General features: G+C 44.8%; 2 protein-coding genes and 1 long non-coding RNA gene across 5 annotated transcripts; 1 reads left to right on the plus strand and 2 right to left on the minus strand.

Annotated features, from left to right (window-relative positions):
• Positions 1 to 317: 317 nt before the first annotated feature.
• On the minus strand, positions 318 to 9343 carry CTSS (cathepsin S). The gene is made up of 8 exons (XM_083716018.1): positions 9200 to 9343; positions 8328 to 8463; positions 6293 to 6415; positions 5094 to 5243; positions 4565 to 4789; positions 3862 to 4027; positions 2156 to 2258; positions 318 to 792 (listed from the first exon to the last, which is right to left on the minus strand). Exons 2-8 carry the CDS (start codon positions 8460 to 8462, stop codon positions 693 to 695), a joined length of 1002 nt encoding a protein of 333 aa, XP_083572144.1. The 5' UTR covers position 8463; positions 9200 to 9343; the 3' UTR covers positions 318 to 692.
• LOC310833507 lies at positions 799 to 26700 on the plus strand. 2 transcript variants are annotated; one of them, XR_014558722.1, is made up of 6 exons: positions 799 to 1146; positions 2020 to 2289; positions 4318 to 4422; positions 8367 to 8488; positions 19615 to 19784; positions 26581 to 26700. It is a non-coding gene; the product is annotated as an uncharacterized lncRNA (long non-coding RNA). The 2 variants fall into 2 exon arrangements; XR_014558723.1 differs by lacking the exons at positions 799 to 1146; positions 19615 to 19784; positions 26581 to 26700 and adding exons at positions 9255 to 9441; positions 18341 to 18448 and having other exon boundaries at positions 2205 to 2289.
• CTSK (cathepsin K) lies at positions 13961 to 23108 on the minus strand. 2 transcript variants are annotated; one of them, XM_083716016.1, is made up of 8 exons: positions 22842 to 23108; positions 20874 to 21006; positions 20408 to 20530; positions 19575 to 19730; positions 18622 to 18840; positions 18359 to 18524; positions 15429 to 15534; positions 13961 to 14232 (listed from the first exon to the last, which is right to left on the minus strand). In XM_083716016.1, exons 2-8 carry the CDS (start codon positions 21003 to 21005, stop codon positions 14133 to 14135), a joined length of 1002 nt encoding a protein of 333 aa, XP_083572142.1. In that variant the 5' UTR covers position 21006; positions 22842 to 23108; the 3' UTR covers positions 13961 to 14132. The 2 variants fall into 2 exon arrangements, with proteins under 2 accessions (XP_083572142.1, XP_083572143.1); XM_083716017.1 differs by lacking the exon at positions 22842 to 23108 and adding an exon at positions 21525 to 21776.
• Positions 26701 to 26913: the final 213 nt, after the last annotated feature.

Below are 26913 nucleotides of genomic sequence, written 5' to 3' on the forward strand. Positions count from 1 at the left end.
TCCTCAGGCCACACTCATGCATTGGCCCTGTTTTTGCACTTCGGGTGTTTTTGCCTGGCTGCAAATGTGTCTTTGAACAGAAAAAATGCCTCTTGATTATTTGGATGGAGAAATGTAAGTGTAGAAACTGTAGTCTACTGTGCAAAGGTAACATTTGCATGTGTTGCCCTGTCCACTTTTGTCTCTTGCCAGTGCTCACTACTGGTATACGGCCTTTAATGGTTATGCAGAAGGAAATGTGACCCTCGGGCTGACAAAAGGATTCCCCATCCATCATTGTAAAGTGGCTTGCTTGCCATTTCTGGAGCCACAGAAGGTTTTTGATTGTTTCTGTGTTTACCTGACACAGCTTTTATTCCAACATACCTTGAGGTTGTAACAGTGATACTATCCGGCAATTACATAAAGCTTGGGCTGTTCAGAGCAGGACTACAGACATTACATTATTAACTGATTAAGCCCCACAGGGCCCAAGGGATGCTTAGCAAATACCAAGATAAACCAGGATAAATCATCATTTTGGCTGCTTGTCTCAGATCTACCAGGTGGAGCTGACAGGAAGACCTTGCCTTTGGAGACCAATCACTCTTCTTAAAACAGAGCAGTTTGATTTTTTAAAAACTCTAAAGATTAGTTGCCTAATGGGCTGTTCTTTCAGTGACGAACAATCCATTGTGAGCTGGAAATCCTCTCTAGATTAGTGGATAGGAGCACTGGCTGGCGATGCCACAGCGATTCCCATGATTCCTTGCAATTTTAATGAATCCTTCATCGCCAAAACTTAGACCCCAGCTGTTGAAATAAGAGAGAATGAGACATTAGGAGAATAATTAACACTTTCATTGTGAACAAGGGGCTTTTCAAGGGTCTTACGATTCTCAGTAAGGAACTAAAAATAATTATCATGTAGCATTAATATCTCATGTTACGGATGCTTCCAGTAACATGGGCCAAACTTGGGCCCCAATATGTTGCTGGACTAAAACTCCCATTCGCTAAACACTGAGTCCTGACAACAACTGAACACCCAAGGTTGAAGAACAATGCTTTAGACCAGGCTTCCTCAAACTCGGCCCTCCAGATGTTTTTGGCCTACAACTCCCATGATCCCTAGCTAGCAGGACCCGTGGTCAGGGATGATGGGAAGTGTAATAATAATAATTATTATTTATTATTTGTAAGAGGGACGCGGGTTGGCGCTGTGGGTAAAACCTCAGTGCCTAGGACTTGCCTATTGTATGGTTGGCGGTTCGAATCCCCGCGGAGGGGTGAGCTCCCGTCTTTCGGTCCCAGCTCCTGCCCACCTAGCAGTTCGAAAGCACCCCTAAGTGCAAGTAGATAAATAGGTACCGCTTTATAGCGGGAAGGTAAACGGCGTTTCTGTGTGCTGCGCTGGTGCTGGCTTGCCAGAGCAGCTTCGTCACGCTGGCCACGTGACCTGGAAGTGTCTCCGGACGGCGCTGGCTCCCAGCCACTTAAGTGAGATGAGCGCACAACCCTAGAGTCGGACACGACTGGCCCGTACGGGCAGGGGTACCTTTACCTTTATTATTTGTACCCCACCCATCTGGCTGGGTTTCCCCAGCCACTCTGGGCAGCCTCCAACAAAGTTTAAAAATACATTAAAATGTCACACACTAAAAACTTCCCTCAAGTTTGTCTTCTGAATGTCAGGTAGTTGTTTATCCCTTTGACATCTGACAGGAGGGCATTTCACAGGGCGGGCGCCACCACCGAGAAGGCCCTCTGCCTGGTTCCCTGTAGCTTTGCTTCTTGCAGTGAGGGAACCGCCAGAAGGCCGTTGGCGCTGGACCTCAGTGTCTGGGCAGAACGATGGGGGTGGAGACGCTCCTTCAGGTGTACTGGGCTGAGGCCGTTTAGGGCTTTCAAGGTCAGCACCAACACTTTGAATTGTGCTCAGAAAGGTCCTGGGAGCCAATGTAGGTCTTTCAAGACTGGGGTTATGTGGTCTCGGTGGCTGCCCCCAGTCACCAGTCTAGCTGCCGCATTCTGGATTAGTTGTAGTCTCAAAACATCTGGAGGGCCGAGTTTGAGGAAGCCTGTTTTAGACTAAAGTGTCTCAAAATGGATTGGCAGTGGACTCACTGATATACAATGCTGGCTTAGCAGCTGGTTCCCTAAAGGGTATCCTTACCTATTCTTCACAAGCCAATATTCTTTGCCTTCTTCTGTTCCATATCCAATTACGACGACTCCATGATTTATATGCTGAGAACACTTTGGATCATCATATACACCTACATAAAAAGGATAAAGAATCCCTTTCAGGTGTGTATGAGCATATGGTACATTTTTGAAACTGAAGCAAATGAAAGTTGCTATTGAAAAATAGCCCTCCTAGTTTAGGGTCAACAAAATGTGCTATATTCCACCAAGAGGATACAGGAAGCTGCCTTCTGTACAGAATCTGATCAGGTTGGTAGCTGAATCTTACCTCAGCAGTGGTTATCTGTTAACATCTTCCACTATAGTGTCAGGCTAGCCTTGTGGGCACAGAGCAGGCTAAGTCAGAAAACCTAGGGGAAATAGTGGGGGTTGCTGTTGCCCTTGGCACCTGCATCACTCTGCCAAATAGCAGAGCCAGCCTTTGCTGCCTCATAACAATTCAGACCATTGGTCCATCCAGCTTAGTATTATCTAGACTGACTGGCAGCAGCTTTCCAAGGCTTCAGGCAGGGGTCTGTCCCAGTCCTACCTGCAGACACCAGAGATTGCACCTGGAACCTTTTGCGTACAAAGCAGGTGCTGTACTGTTACGCAGGTATCAAAGATGCAAAGGTAAAATCATAATGTGATATTAATTGGTGGAGGCGAGGAAGTAATAACACTAGAGTAGTAACCTAACTCAATACCACGTTTGGCATTGATGTTTTGGTAAGGGAAATGTTTTGAGAAAATGTTAGTAATGTCCTGGGAAGTTATGTAGCCTATTGGTATTCAGTTGGTGGGGTTCAGGACCAACTAAATGTAGGTCACATCAGCACTGGAGAGAAAAGGAGATTGGTACACAAAAGCAAGAGAGAGGGAAGAATAGTTCTAGACAGGCCAACAATAAACGTGAGAATAATACAAGGCATAATTTATTTGTTCTTAGTGGGTCCTGCATTGCTGTTTGGGGTTAAAAATGGGTCAAGGTTGTGGAAAGCTTGAAAAGTATCTATGGAGAGAACAGCAAGGAATTGCCAAGGATCACACCCAATTGAATAATTTCTTGAAGGAAAGGTAAAATTGTGGCTTTCAGAAGACCGTTAATCTGTGTGCATGCATGCAGACACACACACACACACACACACACAACCAGCCCTGTCTGAACAACTTGCCTGCACAAAATGGTTGACCTCACTGGGATAGCAAAAGAGTCTGCTTCTTTGCATGCCAAAGAGGGTTGAATCCAACTAAGTCATACTCAGAGTAGACCCATTGAAATTAGTGGACTTAAGCTAGTTTTGATGGGCACGAAAGAAAGCACTGATTTTGGTGCCCACCCATGTTCATCTTATGCAGTGCTGTTTCGGTTCCACTGCAGTTCGGCTTCCAAAAAAAGTGACTTTACTTGTAAATGTGAAGGCCATTCATTTCCGTGCAAACAAAATATAATAAAAATGGGGGGGGGGGAGTGGAGAAGAGAGAGTCATCGATTACTGTATATATTGTTCACAGACTGAAAACAACAACAGCTAATACTGTTTGTATTTACTGGATGGATTTCCACTCCAGACATGAAACAAGTAAGTGAACAGCTGGCTATTTGTGCTCCTATTCCGCCAGAATTCTCTGTGTCCCTTGATTTCCAATGAGTCTATCCAGAGTATATTTGCAGGGAAGCACGGTAGAACTCACCTCGCTTAAATAGGAAGAATGACATTAGACTTGCATCTATACCAACCGATACAGGGCCAACATTGGCTACGGCATCCATCAGGGCAGCTTCATCTCCATATGGGAGAGTAACATATTTAGAGCAGGTAGCAGCTCGTGCAGAGGGGTCGTAGTGACACGTTCCATTCTGAAAGAAAAAGAAGATAAAGTTGCTTCTTTGGCCTCCATGGGTTTCTCTAACAGTATAAGATCTTAAGAAGAATTCTGAAGCTGGATCAGATCAAAGGGGCCCGCCTTGTGGGTAGCAGGTTTTTAAAAGGTGTGCAGTAGTGACTACTGCTGACACCAGGGCTGGATCTACGCTGACCTATTTAATGCTGTTATAACAATATTAATCTATATCTTAGTTAAATAAGTCAAATAATTTTAGCTGATTTGGCAACTAAGGCACTGGTTTTAATTTACACAAATATTCAGGTGAAGGCAACCATGTTCCTGAAGAAGAAAAAAGAACAACTTTGTTTCAGATGATGCACGCATACAATAAGCAAATATCATCTTAGAAGAGGTACGTCTTTGTATGTAAGTACAATAAATATAATTTATTTGCGGCAGTCTCTAATGCATTGCTAGCAATCATGACAGGATATATTCTGAAATAAATCTGCAGATGCACTCTGTAGTGTTTTATGCTTACATTCAATCTAAATTAAATGATACAAACCTTGGCTTCATATGGGTAGGAAGCTTCCGAATCAATGCCTTTGTTGTCTATGATATACTGGAAGGCAGCCTCCATGTAGCCTCCATTGCACCCATGGTTTCCATACTTACTGGAGCAGTCAACGAGGTTTTGTGTACTGAGAGACACCAGTTTCCCTGTTTTGAGTTTTAGCTGGCCTTCCAGGGCCCCAACAGCACTAAAGGCCCAGCATGCACCACATGCACCCTAAAATGGAGAGAATGAGTTTCAAAGGAAGAAATTGCTAAGTTCCAGATGACCCGTTCATTGAGCCTTCGTTCTCATTTGCTTGTGGCGAGATTAGACAACATTGTAGCAGGCATTTCCCCACACTTTCCAGTGCACCTGCCAATCACTTTCCTTATCGCAAAAAGTCTGATTTTTCTGGAAGCTGGTTGTTGTGCAAGTCCTCGCAATCAGCTTTAATTGCACAATTTGAATTTGCTGAGGTGTGGTTGAATCCCACCCAAAGACAGTGATGATCTGGAAATGCCGAAAGATGCTCTCTTACCTGGTTCTTAACATTTGTGACACACCCTTTCTGCCTCCAGTCTACAGTGTTGGGGAGGACTCCCAGACTTCGCACATAATATGTTGAATTGTGCATGCGTGAGTCAGGAACTTTCAACCCAGTCAACATAGCAGTCACCTCCTCGCTGGTCTACATGAAGGAACATATTCCAGAGATGTTGCTGTGTTAGGTGATAGCTTCATGAAGCAAAAGCAACCAAGAGTCTTGTGGAAACTTAAAGACTACCAATTTTAGTATGGCATAAAAACTTTCATGGATTTCAATAAGATGCAAAAAGGAACATAGATGCACTTAATAAAAAGCAAGAATCAGTCACATTTTTTCTGTAAAGGGTTCATTCCCTCACGTGGGTAAGGACTAGGGATAGAAGGACCTGTCAATTTTGTTTCTCTTAGTTTCTCATTTTTCCAATATTAAATTCAGTTCTCCACATTTTGCAAGCAATTTGTGATTTATTTATTTTTTAAATCCTCATAAAAATTCATTAGTATTTTAGATCAAATTCCTCCTAATAAACACATTTTTATATGCTTTGTTTACTACAGTACACATTTTTGCAAACAATTTCTCTGGTGTTATTTTCATTCACATCTTCTTTTCTCAGTACATTTTACCCCTGATATATGCATTTTTGTAAACATTGTTTCGTTGGAGAACTATATGACAACATTCGCATAAGTGCAGATTTTGGAGGATAGCTGTTTTAGTTAGCATATTATTTCGGAAGGTGTGAATTTCATAGATTCACCCTTAAATGCATACTGAATTGCATTTCTCCTCCATCCTTAGTAATATGCAGAATTTTGCTGTCATACTATATTTCACAGTTGGAAGGGATTTTGAAGTTCATTAAATTCAACCCACCACTACTTGGTGCTAGCTCTGTAACACAGCTAAAGCACCCTCCTTCAGTAAGATGAAAATGTTAATACTGAAATCTACGTATGAATTGGACTCCCCTCCCCTATTTCACATTTTAAAAGTAATGTTTAGGAGGAACCCTAGAAATGAAAATTTTCCACCTCTCTCAAAATTTCATTGCTGTAGTTTTCCTCAATCCCAGCAAGAAGTTGATTCAACCAGTTCCAGTTATTTGGTTTCAAGCAGTGGCATATTTGTTCTAATATGACAGAATTACCAACATACCCATCAATCATGTTAAACATTTGTTTACTAACCATATCTCCCAGATGATTCATGCCAAGTTCATAGGAATGTAACCCCAGCGAATGTTCGAAGTTATGCAACATGATAAACTGCAGATTCCTTTCCCAAGTCATACGTCGACCACCTTCCTCTTTCTTAAAAAAAAAATAAAAAATGCAGAAGCTCACATTGTTTATGAAGGTAAAATTATCTATTATTATTACCATTTTATAAATTTATATGCAACTTTTTCATATAGATGTGCTGGAAGTGGCTCACATGACAGAAAAACAAAAATGCTGATTTATACATCATTCCAATAAGAACCAAATGCTACATCATTTCAAAGCATAACACGGCAATCACACAAATCACTCAGTTTGAGTTTGATTATGTGAAGATAATAACATTTTAAGGTTGTCATAAGGCAAACTATCAATAATTAAAACATACCAAAGTGTATTTATTATTTAAACTAACATAAGACTGTTTTCACCCTTCAATTTAAAGTTTGGGTCAATACTGCCATATCTATACGAACAACCCAAACTTATCCCAATGCCTGCAACTAAGGTCACATCTACACTTAGTGCTGAATCAACAAACGTCAATCCACAGAAAGCCCAAATTACCATTTGCTCTGATTCAGCATTAAAGATGGGGTTTTCCTGGGGAAAACAGTGGCAGGTGAGGGAAAACGCTCAGACACAGACTAGGTAATAGGAAAGTGTGGACCTGTGCCTAAAAAAGCACAGGGCAAAAGGTAAGTATGGATGAGTCCTAAGTATCCCACTACATCAGAGTTGCTGATTACTATCTGTACAAACAGAATCGGTCCTTTGGGTCTGTTGGTTTCTGCCCACAGCCAGCCCACGGTGGAGGATGTTGCAGAAGTTTATACTTATTATTGTGATATGTGCTGTTTATTGACCTCTGCTTCGGTTTTCTAACTGATCAAAGAACTGTTATATTTCCTTAGTGTCTGCTTGTATTCTCTAGGACAGGAATGGGGAACTCAAGTGCCTGCCCCCCCCCCCCCCGAATTAGCAGCTGGAGCTGGTGAAAACTGGGGTCTAGCAACATCTCAAGGGCCCCAAGTCTGCCTCCCCTACTCCATTATCAGACCGGGCTGCCTTTGCATTAGGACTATCTTGGCTCTCACTCCAGCTGCCTTGACTACTTGGCCTTGCTGCAGACCTGGCCTGATACCCCTGGGATTATTATTCTGTCTCAAGGCTTTCAAAGCCTTCTGTGTGGGCTCAGTCATTTGACCCAGACTTGGTTATGCTAAGCACATTTTCCTGTCTATGGAGACGGACAAGATGGTTCCCTCACTACACCCCATGTACAGAGGCCACCTGGACTTGCATAGTCTTTATCACACTGACAGCAGCAGGCTCTCTTAGGTGGGTTGTGTGGCACACACAGCTGTGTCCTCCCACCACCTTGCAGCAGCTTCTCACCATCACCACCTCTTTGTCTGCTACCAGAGGTAACTGCCTCACTCTACCCACCTGTAGGGCCACAACTGCTGAAGCATCTTCCTCAGACTCAGTCCTCAAAAGGCTCTGGATAGCAGTTCTAAATTAGCCCTTGATGGCATCCATCTCTGTGTTGTATCCAGTGCTAGTCCTACTCAGACTCATTAATGGACATGACAAACTTAGGTTCATTGCTTTCAGTGGGTCTGCCCTGAGTAGAACTAGCATTGGAGACAACCCTCTGACACCTCTTGATTTCCTGCTACTTGCTTGCTCCTAGAACTGGTGGGGCCTACAACTACAGTGGTACCTCAGAAGTCGAACAGAATCCATTCTGGAAGTCTGTTAGACTTACAAAACGTTCGGAAACCAAGGCGCGGCTTCCGATTGGCTGCAGGAAGCTCCTGCAGCCAATCAGAAGCTGCAACGGACGTTGGGATTCCAAAGAATGTTCACAAACAGGAACAATCACTTCCAGGTTTGCAACATTCGGGAGCCAAAACGTTCCACTGGCAAGGCGTTCGGCTTCCAAGGTGGACTGGAATTTCTACACCCAAGCTCCAATGCTGACAGCTTGTGCCCATACCTCATTTTTGTATGTTTTGCCATACTTTTTCTTCCAAAGCTCCCAGTGCCTGTTGAGTGTGGGGTCCTTCTCCCAGTATGCAGATGATGAAGCAGCAGCAGCAAATGCCAGGAAAACACAGGCCCACAGTTCCATCCTGCTGAGGCAGACACAGAAAGCTGGTAAGTACGGGGTTGCTGGTGTCATGGCAATAAGACAGGTGGCTTCCAGGGTGAGGTGAACCCTGGGTAAGCACCTGGAATCTCTCACCACTTGGAGATTGGGATGCCATTCTTCTGTTCTTAATCTGGTATTTCAGCACCTGGGAGAAACATAGCTTGCAGTCTTCATTGTAAGCTCAGTCTATATCCAGCCCTCGTGGCTATGTGTATATTTTAGGACCCACCCTATTCCTCAAATATTAATATGCTATAAATTGTTGTATTTTAAATTGCTGTGAGCAACCATAGGACCTTAGGGCAAAGGGCAGGTACTAAATAAAATTAACAACAACCTCTAGCCTCCTTTTCCAACTTTCCTTTTGTTACCTACCTCACCTGAATAGTCTTCCCCTTTCCATAACATTTTGCCCAATAAAGAGTTCTGCAGTGCCTAAAAGCTGGCCACAGTTTATGGGTTTTTTGTTGTTGTTGATCCTAATAAAAGTTACCCCTATTTTACTTATTTAAAAGCATTTCTAAACCCCTGTGTGTGTGTGTGTGTGTGTGTGTGTGTGTGTGTGTATCAGCCTTTTGGAGGGTCCCCTCCCCTCTTATGGACCTACACCCTTTTCTAAAAGAAAAAATAAAGTTACTTCCTCAATTGCTCCGAAAGAGATCAGTAAAGGTGAGAAAAAAATCTCTTTCTCCAAGTCTCTCCTTATAAATACCTACCTGAATGCCTTTCAGCAAGCTGAGGCTGGGTGTTCTCTCTTGACCTCTTCTTTAGAGTGTAAGAAACCTTCCTGTTCCAGGAGCCCCTTTCTTATTTCGTTTCTCTGGCTGAACCTTTCAACAACAGTGCTCCTGCTTCACCCGCATGCTGTTGATAAAAAGGCTACTTTCGATTTCTTATGCTCAATGTCACATGAGCCTCCCCACCCCAATAAAGGAAGTGCCTTGCTTTCATTACAATGGTGAGCAATCTGAGCATGCAAGATGACTGTGAATTGATTTGTTACATCTTCAGGCTTGCTAGGAGATTATGAAACAAGGAAAGTTTAGATTGCTTCCCCACTTCACAGGATGCCCTGCATTTGTTTTCTGCATCTGCATCTCTCTCTTCACAGATTGTGCTCACACAACCAGTACCTGGGCTGCTTTCCCCTGCTGGATGTGTGTCTATATTATTAAGATTTAAACTAGTTGCGAAACACATTGAAGGATAGATGATCTGGATCAAGCCAGATTAGAAATGGATGAATCTGTCAATTTCAGTTCCTCTCAGTGTCTCTCCTTTTTCCCTGTATTGAATTTAGTTTACAATTATTTGTAATTATTTGCATCAATTGCAATGGTGTTTTTTTAATAATATCTGTCAGCATTTTTCTTAATACATACATTTTTAAAATACAATTTTCCATAATACAATGCATTGTTGGTCATTTCCTACTAATATTTGAATTTGTAGGCAGATACTTTCCCCTAATGCACACAGTTTTGATTGGAGAACTGCACTGCAAAATTTGGAGATGGGCAGATTCTGAAAGACAGGTGCATTTCAGTTTGTGTACTAAGTTTGGGAAGTGTGACCTGGGGAGCTCACCAAAAAATGTGACCCAATCCAAATTCTTCCCCCATCCCTAATCCAAGTAAGGCAAGTAAAGTTACTGTACTGTACTGTACAAAGTACTGTACAAGTAACCAGTAACAGATCTGTCCTCCCTGAGTCAATCTGTTAGGGGCAGAGGAAGCTGCCTTATACTGAATAAGACCCTTGGCACATCTAGCTCAGTGCTGTAAACACTGACTGGCAGCAGCTCCCCAGGGTTTCAGATGAGGTGTTTTCCCAGCCCTTTCTGGAGGCATCAAGGATCGAACCCAAAACCTTCGCTTGTAAACCACGCGCATTTCCACTGAGCCATGATTCTTCCTTGGCCTTCCTTCTTTCAGTTTGCTATTTGTGATGTAAACAGATGGCACAAATTTAGGATGCAGACATCTCTCAGAAGCTGTGAGTCATGATGGCTATGTGAAGCCTCCAGGTCTAGAGGCAGCCTACCACTGAATGCCAGTTACTGGAGAGACACATTGAGAAAAGGTTGTTGGCATCCAGCCACACTGGTAAGCTTTCTGGAGGCATCTGACCGGACATTGTGAGAAGCAGGATTCTGAGTAACATATACCCACTTTGGCCTGATCCAGCCAGGCTTCCCAAGCCTATAATCACAGAATGGTAGAGTCGGAAGGTACCGCTAATGGTCATCTTGTCCAATCTCCTGCAGTGCAGGAATCACAGCTAAAGAAACCAATCAGGAGGTCAGGCAAGGAGTCAATTGACTTTGCTGGAATGTGGAGAAGCCTTTATAAAAGATCTCTAAGGACCCCTGACCATTAGGTCCAGTCGTGGCCGACTCTGGGGTTGCGGCGCTCATCTCGCTTTACTGGCCGAGGGAGCCGGCGTACAGCTTCCGGGTCATGTGGCCAGCATGACTAAGCCGCTTCTGGCGAACCAGAGCAGTGCACGGAAACACCGTTTACCTTCCCGCCGGAGTGGTACCTATTTATCTACTTGCACTTTGACGTGCTTTTGAACTGCTAGGTTGGCAGGAGCAGGGACCGAGCAACGGGAGCTCACCCCGTCGCGGGGATTCGAACCGCCAACCTTCCGATCAGCAAGTCCTAGGCTCTGTGGTTTAACCCACAGCGCCACCCGTGTCCCATAAAAGATCTCTAGCCCCTCTCAAAAACCTGAAGCAGGAAGGAGTCCCTAGAATTTGGTGGGCCATGAAAATATAAACTGGTTTAACTTTAGTGTGGCATGGAGGGAGCTGGCTCATGTCGAACCCAGAGACTGTAAGAATTTGGCTTTGCTGTACAAGAAGCAGCTGGGCTGAGGGAACAAGTGGTTTTTGACACTTGCCACAGCGAAAGGTCCTCTTTCGCCCACACGTATGCACTGGGGCCTGACTCTTGAGTTGAAAGCGGCCCAAGTCACTGCACTCAACAAAATTCAGCTGGTTCCCTTCCTGAAATCACCAGAAAGGAGAACCAAAACTTGACCCAGCTGCTGCCAGTTTTCTCTTCCTGCGCTCACTGATGCTTTCTGCACCCTTTCCGAAGGTTCAAAGTCCTTGTTTTAACTTGTAAAGGCCTGAACAATTCAGGTCCAGGAAACCTCAGGGACCACCTGAACCCTTATATATCCCAGTTCAATCGCCAAGATCATCTGCAGGAATGTTGTTGGTCATCCCCCAAGTGGGCAAGGCTCATTTGACAACAAGAAGAAACCAGGGTGTCTTCTGTGCCAACTTTTAAACACCAGCTGAAAACTTTTCTATTCTGCCAGGCCTCTGCAGGAAATTAAGAATATGCCATTGCACAATGGTTAATTGATGCCTGTTTTTAACTCTCTTTTTAAAAAAAACAAAACAAAAAATTATTTTATGGTTTCATGTATCGTTGCTGTGAACCTCTTTGATTTCTTTTTAAATGGCATAGTGGTATAGAATTTTTTAAAAAAATAAATAAATGGTAAACATTTCATGCAAAGCAGAAGCTCTGCTACTGAGCTGAGACTCCAGTACTTTGGCCACCTCATGAGAAGAGAAGACTCCCTGGAAAAGACCCTGATGTTGGGAAAGATGGAGGGCACAAGGAGAAGGGGACGACAGAGGACGAGATGGTTGGATAGTGTTTTTGAGGTTACCAGCATGAGTTTGACCAAACTGCGGGAGGCAGTGGAGGACAGAGGTGCCTGGCGTTCTCTGGTCCATGGGGTCACGAAGAGTCGGACACGACTAAACGACTAAACAACAACAAACATTTCAAAAAGCCAGGCCAAGTTGGACCAAGTCTAGAAGTTTTGCTCCCTGCAGCGAAGGACAGGATGGCATGCTTGTTTCCCACTCATGTTCAGGACTGGTACTTGAATCTCACTTAGGAGCGCAGCCCTAAGGATTTGAATATGGAACCTTCTGCATGAAAAGCTGGTGTTCTATCACGGAGCTACAGCCCTTCCTTTAAAAGCAACAACCTCATGGTTTTGAAGAAACGGCAAGTTTGAATAGGAACTGAGAAAGTTGCCTTATGCTGAGTCAGGCAGTTTGTCCCACAAGCTCAGCATTGTCTTCAGTGACAGGCAATAGCTTTCTGGGGTTTCAGGTGGGACATTTCCCTGGCTCCACCTAGAGATGCCAGGGATTGGACCTTCTGCATGCAAAGCAGAAGCTCTGCTACTGAGCTAATTGCTAGTAAATCCAGAACAAAAGAAAACTCTTTGACACAAGGCATTGCTAGTTTTGGGAAATCCCCCCACCCCACCATGGTTGGTGGCCACTGTTTCACATGGCTTTTTCAAAAATCCAAAAGGTTGAGCAAATTCATGGAAATCCATGGCCAGTTGCCAAGACTGAAATCAAGCCTCCAAGTCCAGATGCACTATACCCCTGAATACCAGGCAGATGGCAGGTGACAGCTGGTCCCTTTGTGCCCTGCTTTGGGGGCTTCCCAGGGGCACCTGGCTGACCTGAATTGGAAATAGGATGCTAGATGGACTGGACCCCAATTCCTCTTTGTCATTATGATCCCAACTTATAGCTGTAGCAGCAATCCAGACATAGAAAGCCAGTGGCAGCAACTGAGTCAACCTGAGACCACTCCCCTACTCCCTCCCCAAGAGACTACTGCCCCCTTCAAGATTTGAAGCACCACCTCTTCACCTCCAGGCCTCACACTCCCCCTAGCCCTGCTCGCCAAAGCAGATAATGCACACAAAAAGCATTCATGGAGTATAAAAAGGACTCCGTTGAGACTTGCTTTTAGCAAGTTGCCTGCTCCTAGGGCTTTCTCTGAGTCCCTTACAATTCTGTCCTTGACCACCTTTGTTCACTTGATTGCTGGGCTGCTTCATACCCAAAATATGACCTAGCACGCCTGCTGGATCTTGCACCCTCCTGTGGGCTCCACCTCACCAGGACTGGTCATTCATGGAGGATGTGGCTTGGCTCACTTGCTTGAGTGATCTACTCTGTGTGTTCCTTCCTGCTTTCTCTGCTTGAGGATGTTCTGATGCCCTGATTTGCACACACCAGGCATGTGGAACCTCAGGCTCCGATGCAGTGAGCAAATGCGGCCCTTCAGCCCTCTCTATCTGGCCCTCAAGACCAAGTCACACACCCCTCATCAGCCCCTGCTTTGCATCCTCCCCTTGTAGGCTGTTGCCCTGCTGGGATGTGTCCTTACGCTCTGAAAACGCTTCTCACTTGCCTGGATAAGAGAGGAATACCCATGTGTAGAGACCCTGGCTCTTTCGCGTTGGGAAAATTTTCATTCTGGGATCCAAGAATCGGCTCAATAAAAAGATCTGCATTAATCTATGCTGGATTTTGTATTGGCATTGAAGCTGAGGTAGAGAGAGAATGTGTTCCTAATATTAGCAAGTTTCCCATTTTTCTTGCAGAGGAAGAACCAAGAGACATTTTGTGTTTTAAAAAATGAAAATGAAAGAAAGCTTTTTAATATTCTGTCACAGACAACTGCCTATATCATTGCAGCAAAACAGCTTTCACGGAAGTCCCTTGTTAGTGCTCCTTAATGTCAGCTCAGGAAGCCAGCCATTTGCTGACACGAGGGCCACTTCTGGTGTGGCAGTGCATGCATGGACTGGTCACATCTTTGGGAAGCTGGCCAGGTTGGCAATCCCGCAGGCGTTGTCCATATTCCGGGCCATCAGGATGTAGCCCTTGTTGCCCCAATCTTCCCCCCAGCTATAGGGAGGAGAGGGAGAAAGAAAGAAAGAAAGAAAGAAAGAAAGAAAGAAAGAAAGAAAGAAAGAAAGAAAGAACATGGATGAACATTCTCTGTCAGCCAACACATTAGAAAATTCAGCTAACCAGGCAGGTGAGATGTCACTTCTGTTTTGTTTCATCTGCTCTGGGTATCTATTCATTTCCTGCTTCTACTTAAAGCGGTGGTGACTGCTTTCAAAAGCCAAAATCGCCTGGGACCAGTAACGTCAGGAGTGTAGAGATGCAATTTTCATGTGCAGGAGTTGCCCATGAGTACGAAAGAAGCCGGGTGCTGGATCAGGCCTATCAGGGGCCCATCTAGTCCAGCAAGCTGTGTTCACAGCGACCGAAGGCCCCCAAGAACCTTGGAATCTAGACTGCCTGCCTCTGGACCTGGCAAGCTGGAACATGTCCAGAGGAGGGCTGATCTTCTGGAAACCAAGTCTTATGAGGAACGGCTGAGGGAGTTGGTTATGTTTAGCCTGGTTGAGAGGAGATGGGATAACCATCTTCAAATTTCTAAAGGGCTTCCACATCAGGAATAACTTTCTGACAGTAAGAACTGTTTGACAGCGGAACAGACTCCCACGAAAGGTGGTGGTGGACTCTCCTTCCTTGGAGGTTTTTAAAAAGAGGTTGGGAGGCCATCTGTCATGATGTATGAACTAGCTGTGATCCCTGCACTGCAAGGGGTTGGACTAAATGAACCTTGGGGTACCTTCCAACTCCAATTTTTTTATTCTATGATATCAAAAAAGCTGGATCAAGCCACTGGGAGCCCATCTAGTCCAGCAACCTGTTCTCACAGTGGCCACCCAGATTCCTTTTGGAAAGCCACAAGCATCTGCCTCTGACTGTCGAAGAAACATAGGAATCTGCCTTATACTGAGGCTCTGTACACGCTGTATCTTTAAAGCACATTTGAAGCACATTCTTTCACCCAAAGGATTCTGGGTACTGTAGTTTACCCCTCTCAGAGTTACAATTCCCAGCAAGTCCTTAACAAACCACAAGTCTAAATATAGAAAGGGCAAGGGGATATTCAGGCCACTGGCTGATAGATGGTGGATGTTTGTCTTCCTTCCAGCCTCGCAGTTAAAGTCTCTTAGCCACCTATTAGAGCTCCCCAAACCCACCATTCTTGGAGATACTTTTAGAAAACTTCAGATATGTACCTGTTTTTAACAATCCAGTGCTTGGTGCCTTTCTGAGTCCCATAGCCCACGGCCAGGACAGCATGGTTCATGTTGCTGGCATCGCATTGCTCGTCGTAATACACACCTAAGGAAACCAGAAGGGGGACTTCCGGGTTAGCACCAGCGTTAATGGCGGACTCCCTCTGAGTCTCAGAGGGACCAGCTCCGCGGGATCGGGTCCTACCGCTACGGCAAAGCGGGGACCCTTTAAAAATCACAGGCGGGTGAAGCCTGTGAACGTGGGGACTCGGCGGGCACCATTTGCTCCCCCCCCCAAGTTGCGAAGGAGCGGCGCGGTGCTGAGAGTCGACTGCTTCTTCCGCGGAGCGATGCCGCACAGCCGTTAACGGAGACAGCTGACCTCTTCTTGTGAACATTCGGATTTTTAAACAACAACCCGTGAGTAGTACGGAAATTGGAATTTTAAAGGAAAATTTTTAAATTCGGCACGATCAGGGAAGGTCTAAACAGGAAGTTCGCCTTCCCTCTCTGTAAATAACTTAAAGCAAAGGACTTGTGAACTAAGGTCGAGGAGAGTTTTTTCTTTCTTTTTTTTGTAAAAGACTTTAATTCCACGGTTTGGCACCATAAGAAATTTTATTCAGAAGCAGGGGAACCTGCAGGAAAAGAATTAAATCTGGGAGCTGAAGTGCCCCCCCCCCCCGGACCTGGGAGTGGTCCGCGAGAGCCTGGTGATGAAGTATAGAATATCTTGACAGCTGTCAAGACGTAAAAAGAGGACCTTGTTTCTGTTGCTTCTGCCGGTTACATTTGTTACAATTTGCTCTTGGGGGGGAAAAAAAAGAAGGGTTGTTACAATTTAACTGGACTTTTGTAGATTGTGTTGAAAGGAACATAAAGGAACTAAAATTCCCCTAGAGGGAGTTTTGGGACATTACAAGAATGGCTGGAGGAGGAAAAATCCAGGCTGAACTGAATAGAGCATTTGTTCTCTTGGGAAAGTTGCAAGGTCAGATTGATGTTTTGGCTACAAGTGTTACAACTTTGGATACAACAGTAAACACCATCATTGAATTGGAAAAGGATAAAGATCCGACACAGGAAGTTTATTTAACTGGACAAACAGAGAAACTTGAGAGCTTTGAGAATTTGGAGAAGGAGACTTATGTTGTCCCTGAAGAAAAGGAAGGGGGAGCCGCAACCCCGCAGATGTTAAAGGAGAGCTGCAATTTAAGGCCTCTCATGATGGTAACAAGGGAAAATAAAAAGTTGATGTTGAAAGTCTGGTCTGAATTGGAAAGTGAAAGATGGAGAGAGCTCTTTATGTGGATATCTGAAGACCTTAGGATTACAAATTTGATCCAAGTGGAAGTTGGAGCTTTGGGGTCATTTGAATTTGAAAGGAGTATGAAACAAGATCTGGAATACCCCATAGGCCTCACTTTTAAGTATGGAGGTCTGGCCGGAAGAAATGTGGATCCTGTTGGGTTGGAGCTTCCCCGAGATTTGGTTTTTAATATTAAGGACTATCAAAAAGACCGGCAGAGAGGACGTGAGAGAGAATTAAGAACCTCAGATGTAAGATCTCCAGGCTGATTGCTTTTTGAGACTGATGGACATGTTGGGGACTGAAACCGGGAAGGGGGTATGGGTGGAATAGAAATTGGGAACTTAAGGGGTACATAATTATAACTTGTTTTGTTTTTTTGTTTTTGTTTTTGTTTTTGTTTTTTGTTTGCATGAGAGTTGGGAAATTCGTGGAAGGGAATTCAGGTCGACCTTAGGGAAATGTTTTAAGAATAAGTATTGATATTGATATATAAGTTTGGATGAGAGTTAAGATTGGATAAAGTAAAAGTGGTTTTTAAAATAAACTAAATTACCTAAATGAGAAGATTAAGCAAAAATGAACTGAGGAAATGGATGAAAGAGAGAACGTAAAATAATAACATATTAAAATAAATTATTAAGTTAAAAAAAATAAGGTGAAAAGGACTTGCTGAAATAAAAATTTGAACTTGAATACAGAAATGGGAGGTGTGAGGAGGTCAAGAAAATAAGTAAAGGGAAATTGATTATGTAAGGGATTTAATTTGTTTTTCTTTTTTCTTTTTTAATGATTGTATTTTTCTTTTTTCTGTATTTTTCTGTATTTTTATTTTTATTTTCTTGCTTTTTTGTCGTATTATGTATTTTTTCTTTTCTTTTTTCTGTAATTTTGAAAAGTTTGAATAAATATTATTTTTTTTAAAAAAAGGAAACCAGAAGGGGCAGGGTGTTTAGCCTAAACTGAGGGGCACTCAGTTTAGCCTATCGCAAACTCTGTCTGTGGTTCTCAAAACGGGATGGACAAATTAGTCGGTTTTAGTGCCTCCTTTTTCCAGTCTTAAATTCAGCTACTGCAGATCTTTCCTGCATAGTGTGTATGTGTTTTAAAATAAATATGTTCACCTTGCAGAAAAATGCCAAAATTGTACCGTGCATTTCTCCAGTGTGGTGTGGTGGTTGAACTGTTGGACTAGGACCTGGAAGAGACCAGGGTTCAAATCCTTCGACTTGGCCACATGGTGGTCCCTGGGTGTGACTTTGGGCTGGTCACTGCCTCTCAGCCTAACCTACCACACAGGGTTGTTGTTAAGCTTTGAGTGTCATATTAGGACAAGGAAGTCTAGGGTTAAGCATCCCCCTCAGCCACAAGGTTGTTGTGGGGGTAAAATGAGGAGAGGGAGAACTATGTAGATGCTGCCTTGAGCTCCTTATAAATGCAGTTAATTATTAAAAAAAATAAGTGTGTAATATTTTGCCTTATACAGTTTGGCATGCCATTTCCCCAAATATTATGCCTTTCTCTATGTAACTGCCATGAATCTATGGACGTTTATGCTGACTTTCCCCCAATCTATGCATTCTTGTTTCCCATTTTGCTGCAGTAGTCCATCCTCTCTTACCTCGGCTGTAGAAGTGGAAGGAGGCCAGGCTGGCATCGATGGCCACAGCGATGGGGCCTATCCGGGCAACAGCTCTTTTCAGGGCCTTCTCGTTCCCCTCAGGGATTTCCCTGTAACCACGGCACTTGGCAGCTTTACCAGTTGGGTTATACATACAGTTTTCATCCTGCAAGGTGGATGAACAGGAGAGGGTGAATACAGAGCATGGCAGATTGTGCAGAGGAGCAGTAGAGTTTTGGTTTGGAGCTCAGGTTTCCCATTACCTGGCCGATATATGGGTAGGAATCGTCCGAATCAATGCCTCGGTTCTCCTTCACGTATTCAAAGGCATGGGTCATGTAGCCGCCCCCGCAGCCATCATTGTCGGTGACGCAGTCCACCAGGTTCTGTGGGCTGAGGTTAAGCAGCTTGCCCGTCTTCCTCTTGAGCTGCCCCTCCAAGGCGCCCACGGAGCTGAAAGCCCAGCAGGACCCACACTGGCCCTGCCAAGAAAGAAGGGGGAATAAACTCAAAACGAGAAGCGGTTGTGATCAAAACAGCCTTTCCCCAAAACAGCGTGCTATTTGGCCTTGCTTGTGCTCCAGGGTGAATAAGTCTTCTGCATCTCTGCATTGGGTATACAGTATGATTGGATTAGTCCATGGCTCCCAAAACCAGAATTAGCATCTATTATCATTACCACGGCTCTCAAAACACAATTCTTCTTAATTATAATTAGTATTGCTCCCCAAACAGAATTACTCTTTATTGTCATGGCTCCCAAAACACAATTCTTCTTTATTATCTTTATCATTTGGGAGTCATTATCAAGGCTCCCCAAACAGGATAACAGCTATTATTATTTATGCTTATTATTTGTGTCTTTCCTCCCGAAAGAGCCCAGCGTGGTTCTGAAGGAGCATAAAGACACAACCACCCACACACAATAGCTAAAAAAATTATCCTCTGTGAATTTGTCTAATCCTCCTTTAAAGCCATGCAGGTTGGTGGCTATCACTACCTCTTGTGGGAACAAATTCAAGAGTTTGACTATGCTGTGCAGTGTGTGTGTGTGTGTGTGTGTGTGTGTGTGTGTGTGAAGAAGGCCCTCCTTTTATCTAAAGTGGGATCCTTGGGCCAAAGGGAAGGAGCAGACAGCATCACAAGCCATGCAGGGATGACTTAAGGCCCACCCAGCAAGAAGCTGTAAACAGAAAAAAGAGATGAGGATTTTCACCTGATTCTTGACTGGAGTAACATAGCCTTTCTTTCTGTAGTCCATTTCATCAGGAACCCTCTTTTCCCAGTCTGGGATGTAGAGGGTGTCATTGGTTTGTTTGCGTGAGGAAGGGACTTTGAGCCCCGTCATCTTCTGAACAACTTCTTCACTGGTCTGGAGAAGGAAAAACAGTGAGCGAGCAAAAGTGGATGGATGCATTTGTACTCTGTGAGTTGCATTCTTCATTTTTTCCAACTATTTATATTCTGCTTAACTCTGTATGCTTTAAGTGGTACGCAACAGGATTACCCCCAAATGCTGTTGTTGCCCAGACAGGCTGATAGCTCAACAAAGGGTGTGGGGACAAAATAACCCGAAACAAACACCAGAACATTAGTGGTATGAAAAGTTACAGGATTTCAGCAAGACGTTACAGGGATACGCACTGATTGGAAATGAAGCAGTGTGACCGCCTCAAACGCTTGCAGGTGCAAATAGTATGGAAATTAGGATCACGTGTCACAGCCTGGATATTCATCATAAACATGAATTGTCATACGTGTGCTGTAAAAAGAACTTCTAGAGGTGTCCGAGGTTACTAGGCTTTTCCGAAACTGGAGGCCAGGGAGACATTTATAAGGAGGTGGTGGAGGGTAACAGAAGTGAAGCCGGATTAGCAATGGAGGCAGGTGGATGTAAAAGTAAGTCAGCCTTTTGCATGGGGTTGCTCAGCTAAAATATTGGCAGTTACCACCATCCCCCCACCCAAGTTAAAGGTTACCAATCTTCACTTTTGGATTATTTCGCTGCAGAGATGTCCCCAGCAAATTTCCACCACTAGCACTACCTACCATATCTCCCAGGTGGTTCATAGCCAATTCAAAAGTGTGCCTTCCCAGAGAAAATTCCAAGTTATGGGTGTTAATGTATTTAAGGTTCTTCTCCCATATAAGCCTCCGGGAGACCTCATCCATCTGTAGGTTACAAAAAGACGAAAGGTTAGTTCAAGTTCTTAATGTACAGGACAAGCCCTGGTGGCGCCCCCCCAGCCAAGTTTCACTTGGACCCCTCCTGACCACCTGCTGTTCTGCAGGGAGCAGAAACGGTTTCTATTGTGTGCAAAGGGCACAATTTCAGGTATTCCCTCTGCGTGAACAAATTGTTGCTAGCAGAGAGGTAGATCTTTGTTCCTCGCAATGCTGCACAAAAAGCAGCCCATCTTGCAACCCCTAGAGTTGTTCCGCAAAGATTTGAGGAGGATTTCCAGAACCAGCTAGGGCCAATGCCCCTTCCTGCCTTGCTGCCCAGTCCCCCTACCTTGCCATTATATTCCTTCCTGTGGGTTTTCTTCCAGAGTTCCCACTGAGAGTCCAGCATTCCATCAGGAGAGCCATCAGTAGCCTTGGCTATTGGCAACAGGGCAGCTAGTATGAAGGTGGTCCACAACATCCTGGAATGGGAGAAAGGAGGGCAAGGATGAGGAAGGGAGGAAAGCATCAGGTCACATACACACCGTCCCTTTAAAGCACATAGCTTCCCCCAAATAATCCTGCCAACTGGAGCGTAGCCCTCACAGTGCTGCAATTCCCAGCACCTGGAACAAACATCTGTTCCCAGGATACTTTGCAGGAAGCCACACGCTTTTAATGGATGCTGGATCTGATTTGGGAGTAAGGATGCACAGGATCAAACCCAGCCAGCCACCCAGGAAGTTTAGAGTGGGACCTCTGGCCAGTCCTCATCTGCCAATCTTACTGACCTCACTGGGTCATTGTAAGGTATAACACGAGGAGGGGTGTTGACTGGGTAAAACCATGTATGCTTGTCCTGAGGTCTTTGGAGGAAAGGCCAGCTCTTTAGATTGTTAAAGTTGCAGAGTTCAAAAAGATGTGAGCTGGTCTTGGTAAGTTTGGGGTCCCCCCTCATTCTGCCGGGTGGGGCCCTGGACTGCTTGCTCCCAAAACCTACCTGGATGGCACTTCTGCTGAAAACAAGTTATTTTTCTGTCTTCTACAGCCCCTTCCCCTCTCTCTCTCCCCAAAACCCGTCCTTTGAAAGGACTAGGAAGATAAAAGAGTCACGTGCAGCGCCACAGCTGGTTCCCATTAATACTCTAAACAGCGCCATACGTCATCGCTTTCAGCAAAACCAAGATCTGGTTACCTTTGTTCAGCTCCATAAGGAGTAAAAATAAATAAATCGAAAAACTGGGGCAAGCTAAATCTCAGTGGAACCCTGTAGGTTCAGGGCTTCAGACAGGAGCCTTTCACAGCCCTTCCTAGAGATAGGACTGGGCCTCTAAAGGGGATATTTATTCCTTCCACCCCCCAAAATAAAGTAAGATTCTAGTCCTCATGGTTCTGAAGAAAGGGCTGATTTAAAGAGGAACATAAGAAGCAGCTGCCTTATCCTGAGTTGGGCCACTGGGTCCTTGGCTGGCAACAGATCTCCAGGTTGCCAGAGAGGAGTCTCTCAGCAAAATCTGCGGAGGACCAAAGGTCCCCCCATTACATGCCTGATTTAGATGACCGACAAACCACCACATGTGGCCAACATGTTGCCCTCCAGATGATGCAGGTCTAGATTACCATCGCTGACCATCGGCGACACTGGTTAGGGATGATGGGAGGTTTGAGCCTTAAGGAAGGTTTGAGCCTTAATAAGGGATGAAGGGATCATAGATCATAGGATCATAGAGTTTTCCCCACCCACTTCCCACCCTAGAAGGGTCATCTAATTGATGGAGAAGACATCTTTGATTTGGCCCATGTTTCAATGCAAACCCACATAATTTGTGCTTCTCTCAAAACAACACGTAAACTGAAACACAGCCATCCTTCAAAATCCACCGCTCTCCAGATTTTGCAATGCATTTCTCTGATGCTCAGTCGGTTAGAGGATGGTGTGGATAATGCCCAGTTTGCAGGTTCAGTTTCCGTAAGGGACAGCTGCATATTCCTGCACTGCAGTAGGTTGGACTAGATAATCCTCACAGTCCTTTATGATTCTATGATATGCAACCCAATCTCCCAAACGAGTATAAGAATTCATATGAATAAAAACGCAGTTTAGTGAAAACTGCAACCAAATGTATTATGTTAAATTCCCTGCAAACAATGTGTACATTAGGCAAAAATTGCATGCAAAAAGATGTTTATCAGTTGAAATACATGCTAAAATGCATTTTTTAAAAATAAATAAATCATGAAATGATGCAGAGGACTGAAAAAAGCAGAAACCGAAATTGGTAGACCAGTCACCCTCTCTCTTCTACAGCTGTCTTACCTGAGTTAAAACTCAGCCACCGAAGTTCTCTTGCAAGGGCAGGTCTGCAGGACAGATGTTGCTTTTTAAAATACCCCAAGATTGCAACTGAGTGGACGAATGCCCGCGGGCTGCTTGGCTTTATGCTGAGCTGGTTTTGAGGAAGTCTAGCCAGGCGGTGGAAAATCTGGGCTGTTTGTCTCAGGCAAAGTTTACTCAGGATTGCAGACTGACCCGTGGTAAGAGAACAAGGGGGGCTGGGAGCGGGGAGGCCTGGTTGTGGGAAGAGGATCAACTTCCTCACATGATCCTTTGGCAAAGATCACATCACTTTTCCAGCTGGCTCAGGCGGAACTTCAGCTCTGACGGGAAGTGGGTGGGAAAAACAGTTTCCAATCCAGTGCTACTCCTGCTCAGAGCAGAGGGATATGGATCTACTCCGAGTAGAGCTTAGTTAGCTGTAACCTAATAAAGAATAAGTAACAAATTTGCTAGGTACTTTCAAAACGTTAAACTAGCTTCGCTAATAACACAAACCCCATTTTGCAAAAGGAACAGTAGAAAGTCCTTCTTCATGTTAAACTGTGAAACTTAGGAGGCAATGATGGTCACCAACCTAGATTGCTTTTAAAGAAGATTAGACAAATTATTATTATTATTATATATTTATTATTGCTGTTTAATTAATTTGTATACCTCCCTTCATCTGAAGATCTCAGGGCAGTTCAGAACAACAAAATACAAAATAAGAATACAAAATACATAATAAAACAAAAACAGACCGAGAATGCCCCCTCCCAGAAACACATTTTAAAAGCTATAGAATGTTTAATCAGCCAAATGCCTGGTTGAAGTGAAATGATTCTGCATGATGCCTAAAGATATGTAATGAAGGTGCCAGGTGAGCCTCCCTGCGGAGAGCATTTCACAAAAGGGTAGCCACTGTAGAAAAGGCCTGTTCTCATGTTTCCACCTTCCAGATCTCTCATGGAGGAGGGCCTCCGATGATGATCACAGGGTCTGGGTAGGTTCATATGGGGAGAGGTGGTCCACTTAGAGTTATCGCGGTCCCAAGCCGTTTCAGACTTTATCGGTCAACACCAGCATTTTGAGTTGGGCCTGGAAACTAATTGCCTACCAGTGTAGTCAGGCTCGGATCGTTGTAATATGCTCAAACCATCTTGCTACAGTGAACAACCTGGCCACTGAATTCTGTACCAGCCGACGTTTCTGAACCGTCTTCAGAGGCAGCCCCACGTATAACACGTTTAGTAGGTGACTGGAGTAGATAGGGGCGCAACTGGGCCATCAACCCAGGTTGGTGGAAGGAACTCGGTGTCACCGAGGCCACCTGAGTCTCAGGTGACAGCAATGGATCCAGAAGAACCCCCAAGCTGCATCCCTACTCCTTCAGAGGGAGTGTGTCACCCACCAAAATGCCTCTGTCTAATAATAATAATAATAATAATAATAATAATAATAATAATAATAAATTTTATTTATATCCCGTCCTCCCCAGCCGAAGCCGGGCTCAGGGCGGCTAACAACAATAAAATAGCACAATAAAATTGAACCCCAGTTTGTTGGCTCTCATCCAGTTCTTGCACTGAGGCAAGACATTGGTTCAGCACATCCACAGCTTCGCCTGCAGATGTAAATGACAAGCAGAGCTGAGTGTCATCAGCATATTGCTGACAATGTGCTCCAAAACTCTGGATAACCCCACTCAGTGGTTTCATGTAGGTGTTAAACAGCATAGAAGATAAAATTAACGGAGGAGAAGACTTCTGATGGCTGCTAGTCATGATGGCTCTGCTCTGCTTCCATAGTTGGAGGCAGCAATACTTCTGAATACCACTTGCTGGAAACCACAGGAAGGGAGACGGTGGTCTTGTGCTCAGGTCCTGCTAGTGGGTTTCCCATAAGAACTGGGTTGGTCACTGTGAGAACAGGATTCTGGACAAGATGGGGCAATGGCCTGATCCAGCAGGCTAGTCTTATGTTCTTATGTTCTTAATAAGATATAGCAAGGCGTCAAAGCAACCCTGTTTCCCAAGATTGTGTTCATTTTTCATGGAATTGGGGGGGGGGGGATGTTTTGAGAACATACCATTTGGAAAAAATTATGCTCAAGCAGCTGGGGAGTGGTGGGTGGGCAGGGGGAAGAGGTAAAACATCTGTTTGGGCTTGTTTTGACCCAATGCAAATCTTTGATATGCAGTCCCTCAGAGCCAGTGCGGTGCCTTGGTTAGAGTGTTAGGCTGGGGGGACCTGAGAAATCCAGGGTTCAACTCCCCACTCAGCCACAAAGCTCTTACTGGGTGACCGTGGGCCAGTCTCGCAGTCTAGCCTACTTTGCAGGGTTGTTGTGAGGATGAAATGGGGAGAGGGAGAAGGAGCCACAGACCCAGCCTCCAGCTCCTTGGAGGAAAGAAAGGATATAAACATAAGAATAAAGAAATGAATTAAGGTTTGCTTGCCCCAGAGCATCATGGCCTCGTACGACACAACCCACACACCTTTATTTGAGTTTCTGCCATTTAGCATAGCGGCATTGTGAGTATCAAATATTGCTTCTCGAATATTTCTGCAAGCTGCCTTTGATTGTTCAGAGTGTTCAGAGCTGCAGAGATAAAAGAGTAGAATCTCAATCAAGGCTGTTTCTCCTGCTGGCTTTGAAAAGGAGATTTGGGGATTGATTTGGAGCTGGTTTTGTTATTTCCCAGCCCCATCCCTTCCAAATTCTGGGTTGGGCAGGCACAGGGCACCAAAACCTACAGCAGCAGGAATGCGATGAGCAGTTGACCTTGAGCTCACTTTGATTTGCTAAAAATTGTCATAAGTCAATGCTTGTGCATGTGTGTATATGTATGAATAACAGGGAATTTCCAACTGGAGATTCGTAAGGCCCCACATGACACAGAGAAGGCAAGAGTCACATCTAGCAACACAAAATGTTCTGGCTCCCAAGCAAATGAAGTGGAAGCCAGGCTAATGAGAATTTGATTTCAGAATTCAGACTGCTTTTCTTGATCACAATGGCTGCTTGGGGTTTATGTTGTGTTGGCGCCATGGATGCTTTGGGAGAGGGCAGCACACAATACACAGAAATTAGAAAACAAATGAATGAATGAATGAATACCCCATAGGGGTGGGATCCTTGGGCTTGGGGGCCGCATGCGGTCTCAGGACTCTCCTGAGGCCACACCCCTCACCCCAGGCCACACCCCACCCTCAATCTCCTGGAGACCCTGCATTGGAGGAGGCTCTAGACGACCCTTGGGAGGCCCTTCCAACTCTACAATTCCATGAGTATATGATCCTATGAGTGCTTTCCCTTGACTGGAAGGCATCCTTGAATGGTTAGACTGTTTCTTGCATACCTGGATGGAAGATGGAGAGAGGGGTGGTGGTGTAGAAATCTCTGAGTTTTGCATTTTTTTAAATATAGCCATGCATGGTAAGAGTAAGATCCATGACTCCATCTACTTATGTTCCCAGCCCTGCCCACCGCTGCATCTGGTCCTGCCCTCCACTGCATGTGGCCCCCGAAAGCTTCCCTATGAGGGGAACTGGCCCCTGTGGGCTGAAAAGAATGTCTCCTGCCCCTGAAATCAAGCTTAAGTATGCAAAACTGAATTAAATCTTTTTTTAAAAAGTTTAGGTAGGAAGGAAGGAAAACCAGGAGGTGGGGGGATCTTAAATGAAAAGATATGACTTGAGTCACCAGCTTCACGTCAGGAATGTGCTCTTTTTGCAGAAAACCACAATTCTGGCAGCACAGCAAACCAGAGAGGTTTTGATTTGCAAAGGAGAGCCTAACTGCAAACAGCTTACATCCAGCCTTTGCCAATGCGCTGCCCTCCAGATGTTTGAGGACCAGTGGCGTAGCGTGGGGGTGCAGGGGGGGCCGGCCGCACCGGGCGCAACATCTGAGGGTTAGGGTTAGGGGGCGCAAATCCACGGGTTAGGGGGCACAAATTACTTGCCTTGCCCCGGGTGCTGACAACCCACGCTACGCCACTGTTGAGGACTACAACTCCCATAACCCCTGGCCAATATGGCTGTAGAGCACGGCTGGGAGCACCAGGTT

The sequence above is a fragment of the Podarcis gaigeae genome (assembly GCF_964106915.1).
Source record: "Podarcis gaigeae genome assembly, chromosome: 16".
Lineage (NCBI taxonomy): Eukaryota > Metazoa > Chordata > Lepidosauria > Squamata > Lacertidae > Podarcis > Podarcis gaigeae.

What these genes read in the sequence shown, in the direction of transcription:
- CTSS (XM_083716018.1), bottom strand. Translation starts at nt 8,462, where the DNA reads ATGGAACTGTGGGCCTGTGTTTTCCTGGCATTTGCTGCTGCTGCTTCA. An exon ending in GCAAAACATACAAAAATGAG is followed by an intron (nt 6,416 to 8,327) that starts GTATGGGCACAA and finishes TTTTTTTTTAAG; the next exon opens with AAAGAGGAAGGTGGTCGACG. An exon ending in TATTGGCTTGTGAAGAATAG is followed by an intron (nt 793 to 2,155) that starts GTAAGGATACCC and finishes TTATTTCAACAG; the next exon opens with CTGGGGTCTAAGTTTTGGCG.
- CTSK (XM_083716016.1), bottom strand. Translation starts at nt 21,005, where the DNA reads ATGTTGTGGACCACCTTCATACTAGCTGCCCTGTTGCCAATAGCCAAG. An exon ending in TTACTCCAGTCAAGAATCAG is followed by an intron (nt 18,841 to 19,574) that starts GTGAAAATCCTC and finishes CTTTCTTGGCAG; the next exon opens with GGCCAGTGTGGGTCCTGCTG. An exon ending in CACTGGATTGTTAAAAACAG is followed by an intron (nt 14,233 to 15,428) that starts GTACATATCTGA and finishes TCCTCCCTATAG; the next exon opens with CTGGGGGGAAGATTGGGGCA.